This window comes from Poecile atricapillus, chromosome 2 (assembly GCF_030490865.1).
Source record: "Poecile atricapillus isolate bPoeAtr1 chromosome 2, bPoeAtr1.hap1, whole genome shotgun sequence".
NCBI lineage: Eukaryota > Metazoa > Chordata > Aves > Passeriformes > Paridae > Poecile > Poecile atricapillus.
This window is the reverse complement of record NC_081250.1, coordinates 400,403-420,210: the sequence shown is the minus strand read 5'-3', so window position 1 is coordinate 420,210 and position 19,808 is coordinate 400,403. Positions and strand designations below refer to the sequence as shown.

At 58.1% G+C, this 19,808-nt stretch overlaps 1 protein-coding gene across 3 annotated transcripts in view; it reads left to right on the top strand.

The window, feature by feature from the left end:
* The window catches only part of AGAP3 (ArfGAP with GTPase domain, ankyrin repeat and PH domain 3), a 111,635-nt gene extending 94,776 nt beyond the window's left edge, over window positions 1–16,859 (top strand). For all 3 annotated transcript variants that reach the window (XM_058830584.1, XM_058830582.1, XM_058830583.1), the window contains exons 13-18: window positions 2,097–2,258; window positions 12,737–12,891; window positions 13,343–13,433; window positions 13,787–14,009; window positions 15,058–15,313; window positions 15,583–16,859. In XM_058830584.1, coding sequence (XP_058686567.1) covers window positions 2,097–2,258; window positions 12,737–12,891; window positions 13,343–13,433; window positions 13,787–14,009; window positions 15,058–15,313; window positions 15,583–15,807 — 1,112 coding nt within the window. In that variant the 3' untranslated portion in view covers window positions 15,808–16,859. The remainder of the gene's footprint in view (window positions 1–2,096; window positions 2,259–12,736; window positions 12,892–13,342; window positions 13,434–13,786; window positions 14,010–15,057; window positions 15,314–15,582) is intronic.
* Window positions 16,860–19,808: the final 2,949 nt, after the last annotated feature.

Below are 19,808 nucleotides of genomic sequence, written 5' to 3'. Positions count from 1 at the left end.
GTACATGGAAGAGCAATGGGGTAGGGCCATACAGTCATATAAACATGTTCCAGCACATTCTATATCTGTCCCTTATGCAGGAGCTCTGCAGTCCACCTGTGGGGTCCCAGGGTCCTCCACCAAGGCTTACTGGTTTGGAGGTCCCAGGTGTGCCTGTGAAAGGTTCCCTTGGAGAGATGGGGCTCTGGAAATCCTTGGGTGGGTCAGAGGGCTTCAGATGTCCTACTGGGGAAGGAGAGTGAGCAATGCCTGTTCTAGCAGAGGGAGTGTGTTGCATATGGTGCCCCCACCCCACTGCAATCCTGCCCCCATCCTACAGGGGCCCTGCAAGTCCCCAGCTCTGGCGTTGGCTGCTGGGCAGTAAGAGCAGGGACGTGGGTGAAAGGAGCTGCCAGGCTCACGGCAGGAGGAGTGCAGAAATGTGTGGCCCCTCTCACTGAGCCTGGAGTGGGGCAGGGTGCCAGAGGTGTGGGATTTCGCCCAGGGAGCATCCTGGTGAGCAGGTGGGCAGCAGAGGGAGGATGAAGGCACCACATGTAACTAGTGACGAGAAAGTTCAGGTCCCCTGTGACATATGGCTGGGAGCTGAAGGTGCTTCACACCTGCTCTAAACACAGTCCTGTAGCAGGATCAGTAATTTATATGTAGAAAACTGGAGTCTGATTTTATTAGATTTATCTCTCTTAATTGTCAAGGGTGAGCTATTTCCCCATGGATAAATAGCAGCAGAAACACCCTACTGGTGTGTGCCAGTGCAGGAGAAACCAGAGCTGGGAGAGCTCCAATGCTGCAGCCTCTTTCAGCTGTGTGAGGGGGACACCAGCTGCACCTCAAGGCTTGCCTGGGGCAGGTCCTGGCCTGTGTCCCTCTGTGCCTCCACCCCTGTTGGTGTTTGTTGAGACAGATTAAGCCCCAAAATCCAGTCTGACCAAACCAGGATGAACCAAGGGAGCAGAGGATGGGCTGGGTGGGAGAAAGGCTTGTCAGGTCCCTGCCATCCCACTGCTGGAGCTGCTGCCCTTGTGCAATGCGGTGATTCCTTTTTTGACTCCAGGTGCCACAGAACATGGAAATGGGAAGTCAGGACTTGATGGAGACACTGGACTGTGGCAGAGAGGATGGCAAACTGCCTGGGGCAGAGGTCCTGGGCATGGAGCTGCCATCTATGCCCTGGGGGTGGGTGGACACTGGAGAGGCAGGAGTGGATTTAGGAGAGGGTTAACAGTGCAGCGAGGGCTCCTGCGCCTCGTTGCCTTCCCCGGAGTCTGCATTTTTATGCTGATTGGAAGCCTGCGCTGTGTGTGCTGCTGAAATTGAATGTCAGGCTTTTGATTTTGTTGCTGGTCTCTAATGAAATTTGACATTTAATGGTGAGTGCAGCGGCAGCGTGTGTGTGTGTGATCGGAGCTTGATTAGCGCACTCTAATTGACAGTAATTAGGCAGCTCCCTGATTGTTTCTAATTCTGCTATTAATTGTAAGGAACAGTATGATTGAGGATAAATTTGGTGCGTTGCTGCTGGGGATGCAGCTTCTTCAGCTCCGTATCGGAAGCCTATTGAGCCCATCATGCTCGGGTTCCTGAGTGTGGCAACCCCAGTCACCTCGTCTGGCAGAGCAGTGCTGGGAGGGCAATGCTTCTGCAGAGGCTCTGCAGATCCTGGGGGCTGGATCTGCCCCTGGGAGGCCAAGATCACCTTCTGGGCCTGTCCCTTCCCAAGGTGCTTGTCCAGCCCTGTGAGGATGCTGCCCTGCGAGGGAACTGCTTTCCTGGGAACATGCATTTGGGGGTGGGATATTGGGCTGCTCCAGAGGTGCTGCTGCATGTGTCCGGCTGCGCGGGTGCCGGCGCTGTCCCTGTGTGATCGCTCTGCGTGGATCCCGATGGGGAGCGGATCCAGCCTGGCTGCCCTGAGCTGGAGTGGGTGTGGGAGGGGCCCTGTGCCACAGAGCTGGGCAGGTCCTGCCCTGTCTCATGGAGTTGCTTGGGTCAAGCCAGCCAAGTACTGGAGCTAGCTCCAGAACACTTCAGTGTCTCTAGAAAGAGGAGACTGTCACTGTCCCACTGTACATGACTTGCTTGATTTTTGTCCCCAGCTAACGGTACTGCCGACTCACTCAGCTCCAGCCCAAACATTTCCAGTGCCGCCAGCCCAAAGCTGGAACCGCCTCCGTCACCACATGCCAACAGGAAAAAGCATCGCAGGAAAAAGAGCACAGGGACAACTCGGCTTGATGGCCCCAGCACGGCAGCAGAAGGTAGGAAGGGTCTGCGAGGGGCAGCTCTGCTGGCTCAGTGTTCAGAGTGCCAGGCAGCCAAGCATCCTGCGGAGCTCTCTGAGTGCCTGGGGCTTGCAGTACTTCTCATGCGGGGCTCAGTGGTGACTTGGGGCTCAGAGCACTCCTTGTCCAAGTAGCTTGGGCTGAGGAAAAAGCAACCAGCTTCTCTGACCTGCCTTTCCCTCCATTTCCCACATGCTGTGCAGAACCACCATCATGCTTGTGTGTGCACAGACAGTCACTGGTAATTAAAATTGTTAACTCTAGTAGCAGACCTGAAAGTGCACCATATGGTTAAGGTGTGCTCTCAGACACTTTCCACCGCAAGGACCTATTTCCATTGACTTGTAAATTGGCCAAACTTCCATAGTTTAAAAGACCTCTGCTGGGCAAGACAAGAGTCCTTTGGAAAAGCTTGTCTTCTTCAGGGGACCAGCTGAAGGCTGGTGCGTTGCTTTCCCAATGCTCAGAGTACTGATAGATTTGTATTGAGAAATTCTGGTGTCTGTGGTTGCTGAAGAGGGACCCAAAACTTGACAGGGAGGCTGCAAGGCATGGGAAAGCATTTTGCTGGGAAAAGACACCAAATTTGTCCAGGCAGAGATGAGCCTGGCAGCCATGTTCTGCAAAGCCTGCATCTGTGGTTAACCACTGGAAAAAGTGAGATTTGACTTTACTCTTGGTCATCCTGTCCCACAGCACTCAATAACTTACTCGAAGGAAAGATGTAATTCAGAGGGGGGCAGGGTTCAGTACGAGTGTTTGAAGCTAACAGTTGCTGCAAAACAAACCAGGAAATATTAATCTATACCTGAAGGTGCTGCAGCTGTCCTGGCATCTTGCTCCAGATCTCATCTCTGCCTGCAGTCCAGCAGCCCAGGTGTCCCATAGCAGAACAGCTCAAGTTCTTTCTCTTGGAATAATTGCTTCAGTGATGTGCAGCTCTGTTGCTCCTCTTTTGCTGTTGTAGTTGTCTGCATCTGAAATGCACCAAGTCTAAGACAGGCTTCACCTCTGCAGTGGCTGAGGCACCTTGAGCATCATTTGAGTCTGTCAAACTGGTGTCCCTTGGATAGCAAGAAGCATTGCCTGTAGTTGCACTTTGTTCTTAGCTCTGTGTGTATGTTGCCTCCTCAGACCCATTGTTGCCCTTCCCAAATTGGTTTGCAGTTCTCAACCCAGTGCTTGGCTAAAGGAGAGGCTCATTCTTTGTATCAATAGTGGGGTAGTGAATGAGGGGATGATTTTGCACCCCCACACGTAAGACTGAGAAAGCACATGCTGGAGTGGGGTATGTCCTATCCTGTAAATAAAATGCTAAGAAAGAGTTATAGAGGAGGTCCCAAAGCTGACCTCTGATCCCAAAGCTGATTTGGTTTATGATGTGGACATGAGAGCTCTCATCTGACCACAACAAAGACCAAGAAGCACAGGACTGATATGTCAGCGCTTGCAGGGGGGGTCTGGGTCCTGCGGCTGCTCAGCGCAGCTGACGGAATGTGAGAGGTGCAGATGCTGGGACCTCACGTTACACAGAATGTAATGCAATTTCCTAGTGGAAAAGGTAATTGAATGTGGGAACACTTTTATGAAGCAGTAACACAGACTAACCACTGCTTGAAGTCTTAAAATTTGATTAGTTCCTTTTCAACAACACGTGTGTGCTTGGCAGAATTCCCAGCCCTCTGCTCCCAGATGCACAGGCTAGAGGACTGTCACCCCTCTCCTTGTGTGCCCAGGACAGGAGTCTTTGAACAATCCCAGTTTTTCCATGATTTCATAGGGATGTTTTTTCAGACACACACTCACTATTTCTGTCCTTCCTGGTTTGGCAGCATCCCTGGAAGTGGAGTGATGGGGGTGGAGACATGGCAAGCATGAGGGCATTAGAGCATTTTTGTTGTTTCCTGCACTGGTCCTTGGCTGTGGTGGTGAGCTGGGTGGAGGTCTGTCTTACCTAAAGTGTAACCCAGGCCCTGTCTCAGGTTGATATGGTTAATTTAAAGCCCTATCAGGTGTTCCAGCAATGTAACTTTTTTCTACAATGTGCATTCCTTGGCATTTATCAACACAGAACTTCATTTGCCAGCGAAGTTACCAAACTTCATGTGTCGCTGCTCAGACCTTGCAGATTGTGGATGCTCCGGCTGCCAGCGCCTCTGGCACCGGTACCGGGAGCAGGAGGAATCCCCTCTCTGTGAGCTGCTGGTGCCAAAGCGCGTGGCAGCAGGTGGCTGAGCTGCTCCGGGGCTGCAGTGGGAAGGAGCGGTGCGAGCACCATGGGAGGGCTGAGGAGAGCACGGCACAGCAGAAGGGGCATCTGTAACCCGCAGGCACACAGGCAGCCCATCCTCCCTGTCTCCAGCGTGAATGCAGACTTTCCAAGCCCTTGTGTCCTTCTCCAGTGGGTGACTGGGTGCAACATCTGCTAGCTCAGTGCTGCGGTTGGGCAGAGCTGACGGAACCAGCTGCTCCCTGCCCTGTGCTGGGGCACAGGGGTGCTGTGGGCTGCTGCCTTGTGAGTTTCTGGCTTTTGGTCAGGTATTGACAAACTGAACTTGCATTTATGTTTTGAAATAATCTAGAAATATTAGAAATTTGATCCAATTGCAAAATTGGAGTTCCAGAGGCTGGGTCAGTTCTGTCATGCTCCCAACTTGCCCTGCATCAACAGGACCTGCTGTTGTGGGCAGTGTCTGTGCCAGTAGAACCATGCTTGGAGTCCATGGGAGCGGCTGCTGTTGCTTGGTTTTAGCCAGTTGCAGCATCAATGAGCTGTGTGCCCCATTTTGGTGTGAGGGAGACATCCTGGTCAAGAGAGGACTGTGTGCATCCCTGTGCTCAGTATGAATTATAGAGCTGGGTCACACATCCTTTTCATTCCCTGCCTGCCACGTCTGGTGCATGGCTCCTGCCCCTGGTACCTTTGTGAGTGACTTGGTTGGTCTCCTGCTCTGAGCTCCAGGACTGCTGCAAGAACTGACTCGGCTCTGGACACTGCTCATTACCAGGACCAGGAGGCCAGGGCAGAAGAGCAAGTGACTCTGGGACTGGTGCTCAGGTGGCCACCTGTGATGGTTTGCTGTCCTGCATGACTGGCAGGAGACTGGCAACAAGTACAAGGAGGTGCTGAGCCTCTGCTTGAGGTCCCATCCCAATGTCTGCATGGTCCAGCTGTGAACCCTGGGCTGAGCATTGCCCCACACCATGGGCACAGCCGATGGTTTGTGCCATGGACTGGTGTCCATAAGTACAACTGATACACCCTTGAATCTTTTCTGGCTGCTTTTGAACAGTTAGGGCAGTTTTTGTTCAGAGCAGGTAATTCGAGTTTTTTGCTTCCACATAGTCAACACGGTGAAAGTGTGAAATTGCTGCAGCAGGAGCAGGGCTGCTGGGCCCTGTGGCAGAGCTGCCATCCCTTGTGGCCAAGCTGCTGTTCCCCTGTGGTGCTCATCCCTCTGCAGAGGGTTCACTGTCGTGGCAGGAGCATGGGGACAGCCCAGTGTGGAGCCGTGGTTTCCAATAGCTCACGTCAGTGTGGCTGTGCTGGTGCAGGGAGTACTGTGGAGGGACACCCCCCCAAAACTTCCCACCCAGCAGGAGCTGCATGGGGCCAGGCAGGGTATCAGGCTCAGCCTCTGTCACAGCATCCCTGCGGGCAGGAGCAGCCCAGGGGTATGTGAGGGACAGGTTTGTGCTGTGCTCTGGCTGCCTGCACCTGCCTGCACCCACCCCACGCCCGTGAGCTAGGCACGAGCAGCTCAGGTTAGCATCCTGGGAAAGTTGGTGAGGTCTGGGGATAAATTGCCATCAGTTTATCTCATTTAGGAGGTAATCAGAGCCAGGGACGTGCAGAGCAATTGAATCTTAGTTGTTCTGAAGTATCATAAATCAAACGAGCTGTTGCTTTTTTACATGGGCTCATGTTAAAGAGAGCTCCGTGTCAGGCTGCCAGGGAGCATCCACAAACTATGGCAGGCGTGGGATTGGGCTGCCGGAGATGTCACCAAGCTGGGGAGTGCAGCTCAGGCTGTCAGGGAGCACCCACAGGCTGGTAAACGTGTGTCAGGCTGTCAGGGGACAAAGATGCTCATCCCCATGGTGTAGGTGCAGTGTCATCCTGCAAGGACCATCAGGAAAGTGTGCTCTCACCAGAGCCCAGCAAAGCTCTGTGGCCAGGAGTGCCCTGTCCTGCCATGGAACAGCCTCCAGCCCCCCTTCAGCCACACTCCTCTTTGCCTGGACCCTCGGCCCCTGTTGAGGCTGCCAGGAGGGCCAAGGAGCCACCAGACACGGCTGAGGGCAGCAGCACCTTTGCGACGCTCCCTGCTCCAGTCTCCCCATGGCTGCCAGAGCTCCGGGGATAATGAACTTCTCATGTGCTTAAAGAGTGATGCAGGGTGCATGGCGAGAAGCTGACAGCCCCTTAATGTGCTTCTCAGTGGCGGCCAAACGACGCGGTTTTGTCTTTGTTTTTTAGTTTTAAAACCCACAGGAAATTGATGGCCAGTAAAGAGTTGTGTTGGGGCGATGTGCGTGATTAATGCCAACTGTCAGGGGCTGTCGAGGCCGATCGTGGCAAGCCAGGAGTGTGAGGCTGAGCCGTGCTCACCAGATTGCTGGGGATTCCAGCTGCTATCGCTCAGCTCCCGCCTGCCCCACACAGCTTGTGTCACCCGTGTGCTTCCTTCCACCAAGCCTCTTAATTCAGTGCTAACAAGTCACTCCAGCTCGTTACGGACCCTGGAGCTCCCTGCTCTGTCCTGGCGGGAGGGAGGCAGCCTGTGCTGGGCATCTCGCTGGTTCAGCTGGTCTCCTGTCTCCATCAGCTCCCAGCCCCTAGTCTGTGGTTCCTGGGAGACCTTATCCAGCTCCGTGTTACCCTTCTGAGAGGGAGGGGGAACGTGTGTGCACCCCTGACCCTGCCACAAGCCTCTGCTCATGCCGTGAAGCCTGCGCTGTCCGTGCCCTCCCTCCCCGATGCCTGCACACACCCCTGGCTCTTCTGCCTCCTCCCAGGCCTGCCCCCTCTGCACCCCACATCGAATCCTCCCTGCCATGTCCACACAAATGACTCTCTTTGACCCGACCACGACCCCCTTGCACAGCCCTGTGTACCTGTGGTGTCTCTTGGGAGCACCTGCTCCTCCTGACACACCGTGTCCTTCCCCACACGCACCCCAGCCGTTTGAGACCCCGCTGTACAGCTCGCTGTGCCCATCCACTCTGGAGCCCGGCTGCTGTCCCCTGTGCTGCCGTGCCAGCTCGGCCTGGGGTGCTCTGGGCCCTGGGGGTGCTGGGACAGCAGGCTGGGGGTCTCCACAGCGCTGTTGTGCTGTGCTCTCCTGTCCCTGCGGAGGGGCCTGTCCGTGTCGCACTAATACAGGTTGGGAATATTGGGTTTAATGATCTGCAAAATGAGGAGGTAGCAAGCTGACATTTACGAATGGTGCTGCATCCTTCCCTTCCCAGACGCCTGCTAATTTGTTGATATCCCAAACACCTCATAATGATATGGTACAGTCGCAGCTTGCAAACAAGCATCCCGAGGCCAGGGGCTGCCAGCTGCCCTGCTCCAGGACCCTCCTCACGGGTTTGACAGCCAGAGAGCAGAGCTGTGGGCCAGGGTCTCCCTGGATGTCAGACAGTATCTGCCCTGGTTCCTGCCCTGTGCCCCACATGCTGGAGGCATCCCCCCACCTCCTCCCTGTGTGACTACCCACTCCCCAGGGCCTCTGGAGGCAATTTCTACTATGCCAGCAAAAAGTGGGAGAAGGGATGGGAGTGGGAGAAGGTCAGCATGCGGGAGAGGCTGGATGTGACCGGGAGATGTTGAAGAGCAGAGGTGACAGAGGAGACTTCTGCTTCAAGAGTGGAGCTCAGTGCCAGCTCTGCTTCCTGTTTTGCTGATGTTGAGTGGACTCCTGCTCCTCTCTGCCAGACCTGCTGGGATGCAGGGAAGGTGTCCTACACTATCCTGCACCCGCTGCTCAGGAAGGAGCCAGCTGGGAAGCTGTCTGGCATGGAAGGCTCTCTGCCTGGTGTGCTGGCATGGAGATGCTCCTGCCACCCCCTGGGTGAACTCCCGCTTCCCATGGGGAAGAAAGTGCTGCCCTGGGCCCTTGGGCTGGTGTGGGGGAGCCTGTCCAGTGCCCTGTGTACAGAGGCAATTGCTGTGCTGTGTCCAAGTGCTGGGAACATGGTCCTGCTGCACTTGGTGGGGAGCAGAGGGCCATTGCTCTTTCCTCTGTTCTCACAGAGCTGCTTTGTATCCTGATGCTTCTGAGACAGGGGAGCAGCCCTCCATATTGCTGCTTGTGCTCTGAGAGTGCTGTCCCCACCTGTGTGGGGGCACCTGGGGTAGGGCTGCGGCATGGGGCCAGCCTGTCCCGCTGCAGCTCCCCGGGGAACACGCTGCCTGGGTGACCTGCTGCACCCCGTGGAGAAGCAGGGTGTCCATGGGAAAGGAGGTGGGTAGTGCTGCTCCTGTGGCTCCACATCAGGGTCCCCACAGGAGGGTGTCTGGGATGGGCACCAGTGCAGGGTGTAACCAGAGCCCTTTGCAGAGCAGGACCAAGTTCTGCCCCAGCCCTTTGTTAAAGCTGAGGCGTTTTTAGCTGCCTGGTGTACCCCTTCTGCTCAGAGCTTTACGTTCCCCCACTCAGAGCATAGAGAGGGGACTTGGCATGAGCTGTGTGAGGGCAGCACTCTGTGTCACTGCTGCTCCCCTTCCTTTTCCTCTCTGGCATCCCACAGGTGTCAGTGGGGCACGCTGTTCCACTGTGCACCTCGCCCCAGAGCTGCCTTGAGCAGCACGTGCAAGCTCCCTTGCATCCTGGTGGGCACTTCCTTACCCTCCTGCTGTCCCTTTGGTCTGGCTCCCGGCCGGACACACAGGGTGTCTCCATTGCCTCACTCATGGCAGCCCCGTGGTGCTCTTCTGCTGTCCAGGGGATGCTGAAGTGTTGGCACAGGGGGGGTGACTGTCCTGGGGCTGCTCATTTCCCTCTGGTCCCTGCCTGTCCCCATGGCTGCCGGTGGGGTCTGGGTGCCGTGTGGCCCTGCTGTCCCGGCCATGCCCTCCCTCATCCTGCTCCTGTTCAGAGCCCTTGTTCCTGGCCGGTGTTGGAAGGGGGGTCGTGGGGTTAACACCCATTAGCAGAGCTAGCTCACACCAAACTCTGCTCAGCAACTCTTCACGGAGCTCAGTCTTTAAAACATCATCAAAAAATCATCAGGAGAGAGAGAGGCAGCGCATTCATTTCCACTGCCCACTAATTCTAATGTAGCTGGTGTAATGGGCTCCCACCAGCGCACTGGGGCAGCCGCAGGGCTGGGGGGCCGGGCTCTGCCATCTGGCCCCCGGGTAGCTGCTCGCTCGGAGGCAGCTGGGAAGGGCTCCCCACTCCTGTAGGAGCAGCTTCCTCTGAGGTCTGAGCCCTGTCAAATTAGAGCTGGCAAGCTCTGGGACTTCTCTGGCCTCTGAGAAGGAGCCTGTGCCCATGTGTGGAGCCAGGGATGGAGTTCTGCCAGCTCTGCTTCAGCAGAGGTAGTCTGGACCCTTCTGCTTATGTCATCTGCTTGGTGCTACCCCTTCATCCAGCCAGAAATGGCCCTGCCACATTGGAAATCTGTACCTCTCCCCAGAAGAAGCTGAGAATGCCCAGTACTTCCCCTGAAACAACAGCTCGAGTCTGATCCAACTTGTATGAGTGCCCTGAGGAGTTCAGGAGCTGGTCCTAGACCATCCCAGAAGGTGGGTCTGCGCAGTGCTCAGAGCTGCTGCAAATCCTTGGTTCCCTTCCCAGCTTTGCTGGTCCTCAGATGTGAACCCAGGGGTGTGATCCCGCAGTGCCACGCTCTTCTGTCATAGTCATGCTATCCTAGGGCCTCCAGAGATCCAGCCCCACAGTGCCATCCTGCACTGTGAGGTGGGGAATTTGTCTTAGCACAGCAGAAAAGCTGTGGTCCTTTGATAGCTCTTTCCGAGCTCCGAGAGCAACAGGGCCTTTGTTTGGCATGAAGCTGGAATCCAGAAGGCACAGAAAAGGAAGGGAATGGAGGTCCTGTGTCTTGCAGAGCTGGCACCAGGGCTTTGGTTGGACTGGGACTGCTCCCACGGCTGGGACTGAGCAGCCCTAGAGCTCTGGGATGTCCCTCAGCTGTGATAGTAGGAAAGTATGTCCGAGTTGGGTTGGAGCCCCAGAAATTTCTCTCCCAGAAGGAGGGAACCTCCTGCCCTACTGTGAATGTCCTGAGCAGAGTGCTGGGAGCCCTGAGAGATGGAGTGCCCTGCCTCAGCACAGTGCCTCAAGGAGCAGCAGTGACCCCCACACCAGAGCTCTGGGTAGGCAGAGCAGGCATTTTCTTCCCTGGGAAGCGTACAGGTGCAGGAAGTCTGGGGCTGGGATTCCTGCCTGCCTGCTTGGTGGGAAGGTGCTGGGCAAACAGGAAACAGGAACAAGGAGGATGGAGCCATGTGAGCCCGCAGCAGGAATTCTCACTGTGTCCTGTTGGCCATGATGTGCTTTCCGAGTCCAGGCAGCTGGCTTGGGTGGTGCAACACAGTGGCAGCAGCCACAGGTGGCTCAGACCAAGGCAGGATGAGATTTGAGGAGAACAGGGCTTGTTCTGATGTGTCAGTGTCCCTCAAGAGCGCTGTCTGCAAATGCTCCCTGCAGCACCTGGGCAGCCTCTGCCCCAGGGAGCTGCTGCTCATTCCTTCCTAGCTGGTAGTGCTTGGCCCTGGGCAGCCACCAGTCCTGTGGCTGTGGGGAGGTGGTCCTGGCTCCCCGGCAGTCTGGAGGCTCCCTGCCCATGCCAGGTTCTGGCAGCACTCACAGAGGCTGGTGCCAGCAAGCAAAGGAGGCAGTGCCTGTTGGCCTGGCTGTCGGCTGTTTATTCCTCTCCCAGTATTCACAAGCTAGCAGCTGTATATTTTCCAAGAATCTTGTTTTTGAGCTGGGACTTGGTGTCTGTGGGTTCTCTCCTGTGGCTGAGAGCTGGAGGAAAGTGCTGGACAAGTGGAATATCCCAGTTATGCCTGTACATCACAGAGAAAGTAGAGTCCAGCAGGAGAGAGGCAGTTGCAGACATCTTTCCCCAGAGGAGGGGTCCCAGGCTGATGTAGGGTGAAATGAGTAAAATCCTATCTGGAAAGGGCAAGCCAGGACAAGCCCTCGTGCCGGAGTAATTGCATCCTCCCCAGGCTCTGGCGGTGTGGAAACCCAGCCTTGTGCTCCCACAGCAGTTCAGGAGCACTGGTGATCTCCAGGCCTGGCACTTGTCAGTGCAGGTGCTGAGCACAAGCCTGGGAGGAAGGGCTGTGCAGTCCCACCATGCCCTACAGACCTGGCTTTCCTAAGACCTCCCAAGGCTGCACCGTGTTCTGGCAGTGTTCATGGACGCCGCCTGGCTCAGATGGGCCAGGTGGCCCCACAGCAGCTGAGGGTGGCCGTGCCCTTGGGGGCCTCTGCAGCCATTCACTGTGGGCTGCAGCAGCTCCTCGGTCCCTGCCTTTCTGCTGCTTTCCTCCGCAGTGAGAGGCTTCTGTGCTGCAGAGAAGTCAGGGAGAGAAGGGGACTCCCCTCAAACCCCTCCAGACTCCCCTGCTCACCTCCCCATGTCATGCTTGGCCCCACCAGCCTTGAGGCCAGCGCAGCTCTGCCTTGGTGTGGACCAGAGGCCCCTCGGCCTCCGTGCTGTCTCTGGAGCTGAGCAGTTGACTCCCTGCTTTTAATAGAGAGCTGGGAAGGCACATTATGGAGATGAGGGTGTTATTTGCATAACGCTAATTAGGTAATTACAAATCATTTTGCTATGAGCTGAAGCGTGTGCTGTGACATAACGTTTATTAGTCATTCCATTCAGGCCCCGCTTAGTTAAGTCATTTACTGCACTAACTACTGAAGTTGGCAATAAAAGGTAAATGCTGGTGCTGGGTGTGAGGCTGACACAACACCCCGTGAACTGTGCCCGTGGGGGGCCGTGTGAGGCAGAGCCATGCTGGCAGGTGAGAGCAGGGCAGAACACGTTTGAAGGTGAGGAGCTGTCCTGAGCCCCCTCACAGGCCCCTCTTGCATGGCTTACCCCGTGTGCAGGGCCTGGTGCTCCAAAGCCGCCCGAGGGCAGGCACTGAGCACTGGTGCAGGGGCTGTCTGCAGGCTCTGGCTCAGTGGAGGAGCTGATTTCAGGGCTCCAGAGGTTGGCAGCTTTCTCTGAGGGTGGGACACAGGGCAGGGAGAGTGGGCACAAGGCAGTGGAGCTGTGTGGGGCAGAGGGAGGGAGGACTGGCACCAAGCTCTGATTCTTCTCTGCGGGCATTTGCCTGTCCCAGCCTCCTGGGCTCTGCTGCTGCCTCGACCCTATGGGGATGGTGGTGGACTGCCAGGATCTGTCCCATGGCAGACGTCCTCCTTCCCAGCCCCGTGTTATGGCACACCTTTCTCTTCCAGAACCAGATGAGCCATTTGAGTTCATTATCGTGTCACTGACGGGCCAGACATGGCTCTTTGAAGCCTCAACATCAGAAGAGCGGGAGCTCTGGGTGCAGGCCATTGAGAGCCAGATCCTGGCCAGCCTGCAGGGATGTGAGAGCAGCAAAAACAAGGTAGGAGGCCTTGGCCAACTTCTGTTCTATCTTCTCTGGCATCCGCTTTGCCACATTCCTCCATGTCCCACACTTGCCTGTCTGTCCACACTGAATCCTGCTTTGATCCCTCTTCTCCCGGTGAGATTTCAGTCCCATCTCTGGGACTATGCAGTTTCCTCAGGTTTCTTGTCACCTCTTCCCTGCCTGGCCCTGGCCCCACAGAGTACTCTGCATCCCATGTGGGTGGATCCTACATGGTTCATTCCCTCCCTGGATATCTCTGCCCTTTCTCCCCACTTTGGCCCACTGTCCCCTGCTCCTCTGGGACACACCTGGCCACTCCAGACCCTGTTGTCAGAGCCCACATGCTGGCTAGCCTCATGGAGCGGGTGTGGCACTCCAGGAGGGGTGCAGGATGGGGTAGGGTGGCTGGCCTGCAGTGAAGGGGGCTTTGTGGGGTTCTTTCCAGGCTCGGCTGGGCAGCCAGGGCGACGCACAGGCCATGCAGGCCGTCCGCACCGCACGTGGGAACAGCTTCTGCGTGGACTGCGATGCACCGAGTAAGAGATGCTACACTGGGCGGGGGGCTCACCCAGGAGGGGAGGGGGCTCCAGCCACCCCAGCACCCCCTCTCTCAGCCCAGAAAGACCTGCTCTGTGTGTCTGTCCTGTCCTCTCCTGTAGTGGAGCTGCTCCTCGGGATTGGGGTACAGACCACACTGCCACACTGGTCTGTGACCGCTCGGTGGCCAGCCAGAGGTCCTGGCCCCTCCATGTGCACCTCTCCCAGGGACACTGAACTGGGAAGGGCTCTGGTGGGCAGGTGCCTGCAAATACGAATCTGAACCACAGGAGACGGGCTGGTGAGTCTTGGCAGGTTATTAACTCTCCCCCACTGATCCTGCTGCCCTCAGATCCGGATTGGGCCAGTCTGAACCTGGGTGCTCTCATGTGCATCGAGTGCTCCGGGATCCATCGCAACCTGGGCACCCACCTGTCCCGTGTGCGCTCCCTGGACCTGGATGACTGGCCTAGCGAGCTTCTTATGGTCATGACTGCCATCGGCAACGCGCTTGCAAACGCTGTCTGGGAGGGAATGGTGGAGGGGTACCCCAAGCCCACGCCTGAGAGCAGTCGGTAAGGGAGGTGGTGAACCCCAGAGATGCTTCTTGGGAACAGCACCAGGAGGGCTGGGGGACACTGCAGGGGTTGGGAGCAGCCATGGAGGCAGGAAGGATTCCTCAGGATGCTCCAGCGTTGAGGGTCCTGCCTGCCTGCAAGGCTCTGGCCACTGTCTCCTGCCACCCTGGTGGGGCAGTGGGGCTCCATGGCAGCCACAGCCGTGCGGTGACTCCGAGAGCTGAGGCTGGCTGCACAGCCGAAGGGGTTAACAGAGATGGCTTGGCAGCGTCGTGCAGGTCTCCAGGGTCTGTCCCTTTCAGGCCCTTGTCTGTCCCTATCGGAGCCACTCTGCTGTCACTCATCCCAACAAGAGCCCATTCTGCGGCTTATCAGCGGCGGAGCGCGGGTCAGGGGTTGGTGGGAGTGAGCATGCTCTGCGCAGGGCATTGATGGCCACCCGCCAGATGCAGATGGATAGAATGGCAGCAGATAGCGGCGGCCGGCGCGCATCGATCCGCCGCCCCGGCGGGACGGACGCGGACACAGCCTTTGTCTGCAGCAGGCGAGACGGCGGCAGCGATAAGGTGCCTCCCGTGGCACTGGGCTGGCGTGTGCAGCACTAACCTTTTCCTGCCACTGGCCGTGGCGCACACACAGGCACGGGATAGGGACGGTCCCTGAGCTGCCGCAGCACGGGCACACAGCACTGGGGGCGAGGGGCTCCAGCACGGAGGTGCGTAGAGACGGGTGTGGGGTCTGGGTGCAGGACGCTGCTGCTGCACAGGCATGGATGTAAGCACGCAGCGTCCATAGGGAGCTGTCAGGAGGTGCAGTGTGAGTCAAGCAGGTGCCAGGCAGGTGTCCAGAGTGGGGTGATGGAACATCAGTGGCAGCTGTGGGCACAGGGGCACGGCAGGGGATATGCAGAACATACCTGGGTGTGACAGATGTCCACTGCTCACACAAGTATGTTCACATGGCAGAGCTGATACTCATGTCCTTTTGTGCATGGGGCCCAGGCAGATTGTCTCAACTGTGACAGTGACAATGTCCTGTCTGGCAGGGAGGAGAAGGAGCACTGGATCCGGGCTAAGTATGAGCAGAAGCTCTTTCTGGCCCCACTGCCTCAGTCTGACATCCCGCTGGGGCAGCAGCTGCTGCGGGCCGTGGTGGAGGATGACCTGCGCCTTGTGGTGACGCTCCTGGCCCATGGCACCAAGGAGGAAGTGAACGAGACCTACGGAGATGGAGACGGGCGCACAGCGCTGCATCTCTCTTGCGCAATGGCCAACGTGGTCTTCACACTGCTGCTCATCTGGGTAAGACTGAACCTGCAGCCTCCACTGCAGCCCTTCTGGTGCTCTCCAGGTGCTTCCCTACCTCCCTGCTACCCTTTACATCATGCTTCCGTGGGTTCCCCCATGTGCCCACAGGAACTGACCTGCCCACCCTCCCAGCACCCTCTCCCTGCCCACCCTCCCAGCACCCTCTTCCTGCCTTCCCCAGAGCCCCTCTGCTCTGTGCCGCTCCCGTGCCCCTGGGCACGCAGTTCCCAGGTACGCTGACCAGCTGCTTCTCTCCTGCGCAGTACGGAGTGGATGTGAAGAGCCGGGATGCTCGGGGCCTGACCCCACTGGCCTATGCCCGGCGAGCCGGCAGCCAGGAGTGCATCGACATCTTGCTGCAGCACGGCTGCCCCAGCGACAGCAGCGCCACGCTGACCCCCAGCCTGCCCCGCCGCAACGCCAATGCCAACAACAACGCCTGCGCCGCGGCGCCTCTTGACTTCAGCAGCAGCCCCGGCACGGTCTAGCCCTGCACGGGCCCTCTGGTCGCCACAGCTGCCCTCTAGCCCTGCCGGGGACCAGGGCCGCAGGAGTGGCTCTGAGAGCAGCACAGATGGGCCCCCATGGTGTTTGCCTGCACCAGAACCCCTGTTCCAGCCAGGAGGAGGCTGGGAGCCAGCATCCTGCTCCTCTGCGCTGGTTCCAGCCACCTCTCGTAGACCCAATGCTGGCAGCTTGTGGAGGAGCTCCTGAATAATCACTGGGGTGGCTCCAGTGCACCCCATTCTCGTGACCGGTACATGGATGGGGAGGCAGTTTCTCCTGCCACCCCCATCTGTAGATAAAGCAGGGGCTGGGGGCAGTTCAGGTGTGTAGCCCTCCCCTGTGCAGCAGTACCAAGGAGGCTGATGGCTGCACCTGCGCCCTCAGACAGGTTCATTTGGGCACTTTCCTCCTGCTCTCCCTCCATGCTGGCCTCTCCACACCCCCCATTGCAGTGATGAGGTGGGGGGCAGCAGGAGGTGCGTGTTTCTCCATTGCACCCCCATGCCCCTGTGCTTGGGGCCGGTGCAGGAGGAATGCACATGCCGATACTGCTCCCCATGTGCTGATGCAAGGATGGCATCTCCCCAGCGCAGCCCCTGGACAAAGGCCTCCCCAGCCTCCCTGGTGACCTGGAGGGGGAGGAGGATGGTCACCCCGGGATCCCCAGCTCTGTCTGTCTGTCTGTCTGTAGAGTCACTGTCCTTCCAGGTTAAAGCTCCAAGCCATACACAGTGTCTCCATCAGAGCCTCCCGCTGGCTCCCGCTGCTGCCCAGGTGGGGCTGGTCTCCAGCTGAGCAAGAGGAGGGGAGGAGCATCTCCCTTTGCATTAGGGTCAAGCCTCTAGCTGAATGCTGGAACCTCCAGGCTTTGGACACTGCTATGGAATGTCTCTGTCACTTGTGTATAAAATGTACATTGGAAATATTTATATGGACACTCTGTATATATGGTTTCTTTTCCATGAGTTGCCCTGTGTGTGTTATCTGCAGCCAAGGAGATAAAGGCCAATAAAGCAACCCACCTCCTGCCGGGCCAGAGTCTCAGTGTGCTGCCTTTGGGGCTCTGATGCAGCCCTGGTTTGCAGCTGGGTCTGGTGACTCTCCTGCCAGCACTGACAAACGTTCAGCCTCTTCTCCTCCGGCTCGGGCACTGATAACAGCAGTCCTGTGCCAAACCAGGCCCTTGGGACACGACAGTGTGCTTAGGTGTGGAGGGGAGATGTGCCAACCCTGGGCGCTGAGGTGCAGTGCCAGAACATGGCCCCAGAGGCATGCACAGCTCTGGCAGGATGGGAGAGGGGCACAGCAGAGGGTTGTGCTGGAGAGGGGACATGCAGGGCAGGAGTGCTGGGCCAGCTGGTCCCTGTGCACAGAATAGCAAGTGTGAAGCTGGGACGGGGGAAGGCAGAGGTGGGCAGGGAGTGAGGGGCTGCCACAGCGAGCAAGGAGTCTGCTGCGGCTGCAGAAGAGTGGGGATCGTCGAGTCCCAAGGCACAGGCAGAGACCCCTGAGCAGTGAAGGGAACTGTGTGTCTGCTCTGCCAGCCCTGACTTCGCATGCTTCTCATAGCTGTGGGCAGAGCAGAGCCCCAGTGCTGGCAGTTGTGGGCTGGCTGCACCCCAGGCCACAGCACAAACAGCAGTTCAGGGCTCCAGTGTCTCTGCGCTGGGGTCCAGGCTCTGCTGGCCACAGGCCTTGGGCCCCAAGCCTGTGTGGCAGTGCTGAAAGAAAGGGAGGTGCCAGGACACCCCCAGCTGCCCCAGGTACCCTCAGATGTCCCTGTCAAACCCCTGCTGCTTTCTCCTTGTGCCCCTCCCATGGCAGAGGGCTGCCTTGCTGGGGGCTGCAGACAGTGGCCCCAGCCCCTCCACTCCTTGATGTGTTCTGGCTGTGTGTGCCCATGTCATCATCCTCGTCCTGCTCCTGGTCCCAGTCCCAGCCTGGCCCCTGCACCCATGTCACCCCTCATTCCCACCCCCTCGTGGTGCCCATGGGTGCCCCCACACCGGCCCCGGCCCCAGCCCAGTGCTGGGTTTGGTTAATTTCCTGGCGACTGCATTAACGGGAATGGAAGCCGAGGGACGGCAGCTCCTCTGGGGCCCATTAATCATCCCCCTCAGACAAGCTGCCTTGATTACAAGTGGCAAGAAATTCATTAGGGCTGCGGCTCTGACAACTTTTATCTGCGCGGCTGGATCTGACTCATTAGGCAGCCAAATTAAAGCCATGATGGGCCCTGATGAAATTCACTGCTTGTTTATCTTGTGCGATCTGATACATCTGCCCATACATCATCTCCCGCGCGGGATCCCGCCCTACCCAGCCCTGGCACCTCCCTTCCCATCCCAGCCCTGCCCCGGGCCCCCGGGTGCCCAGCCTGGACCCAGCTCTGACCCCAGGCCAGCCCTGGCCTGCCCCCACACTCTGCTGGGGCTGGGAGTGATGACCACGCCACCAGGAGCTGTGCAGGGATGGCTCTGGAATCAAAAGCAGTCAATACCCTGAATTGGAAGGGGCCCACAAAGATCACCGATGTCCGAGGTCTGGGGCCACACAGCCCTGAGCAGCCCCCCACTGCAGTGCTCATGGGGGTGCAGCCCCCTCAGGGCACCCAGAGCCCTGGCCAGGTTCTGCTGGCAGAGGCACTGGTGTGGGCACAGCCCCGTGGGGACAGGCAGGTGCCTTCCTGCTGCCCACAGATTGCAAACAGGTGCTGGGGATCCCGGTGATGCCCTTTTGCTGGCACCTGGGGGCAGAGAATGCCACCAGACCCCTGCAGGCTCCGACACCGTCCCAAGGAGCCAAATGTGCCCTGTCCTGTCTTGCCCCAGCCCAGCATTACTCCAGTGCTGGAGCACATCTGGGTGCCAAGGTGACCAGTGTGGCTTCAGGTGGCCCTGGGCCAGGACAGGCTGAATGAAGCAGGAGCTCCACGCCCGTGTTCAGGAGCAGAGGTGTGTGTCCGTGTTCAGGGGCAGGAGCTGTGTCTGTGCTCAGGGGCAGGAGCTGTGTCCGTGCTCAGGGGCAGGAGCTGTGTCCGTGTTCAGGGGCAGGAGCTGTGTCCGTGTTCAGGAGCAGAGGTGTGTGTGTTTAGGGGCAGGAGCTGTGTGTGTTTGGGGGCAGGAGCTGTGTCCGTGTTCAGGGGCAGGAGCTGTGTCTGTGCTCAGGGGCAGGAGCTGTGTCTGTGCTCAGGGGCAGGAGCTGTGTGTGTTTAGGGGCAGGAGCTGTGTCTGTGTTCAGGAGCAGGAGCTGTGTGTGTTTAGGGGCAGGAGCTGTGTCTGTGCTCAGGGGCAGGAGCTGTGTCCGTGTTCAGGGGCAGGAGCTGTGTCTGTGTTCAGGGGCAGGAGCTGTGTCTGTGCTCAGGGGCAGGAGCTGTGTCCGTGTTCAGGGGCAGAGGTGTGTCCGTGTTCAGGGGCAGGAGCTGTGTGTGTTTAGGGGCAGGAGCTGTGTCCGTGTTCAGGGGCAGGAGCTGTGTCTGTGTTCAGGGGCAGGAGCTGTGTGTGTTTAGGGGCAGGAGCTGTGTCCGTGTTCAGGGGCAGGAGCTGTGTCCGTGTTCAGGGGCAGGAGCTGTGTCCGTGTTCAGGGGCAGGAGCTGTGTGTGTTTAGGGGCAGGAGCTGTGTCCGTGTTCAGGGGCAGGAGCTGTGTCCGTGTTCAGGGGCAGGAGCTGTGTCCGTGTTCAGGGGCAGGAGCTGTGTGTGTTTAGGGGCAGGAGCTGTGTCTGTGCTCAGGGGCAGGAGCTGTGTCCGTGTTCAGGGGCAGGAGCTGTGTCTGTGTTTGGGGGCAGGAGCTGTGTCCGTGTTCAGGGGCAGGAGCTGTGTCTGTGTTCAGGGGCAGGAGCTGTGTGTGTTCAGGGGCAGGAGCTGTGTCTGTGTTTGGGGGCAGGAGCTGTGTCTGTGTTTGGGGGCAGGAGCTGTGTGTGTTTAGGGGCAGGAGCTGTGTCTGTGCTCAGGGGCAGGAGCTGTGTCCGTGTTCAGGGGCAGG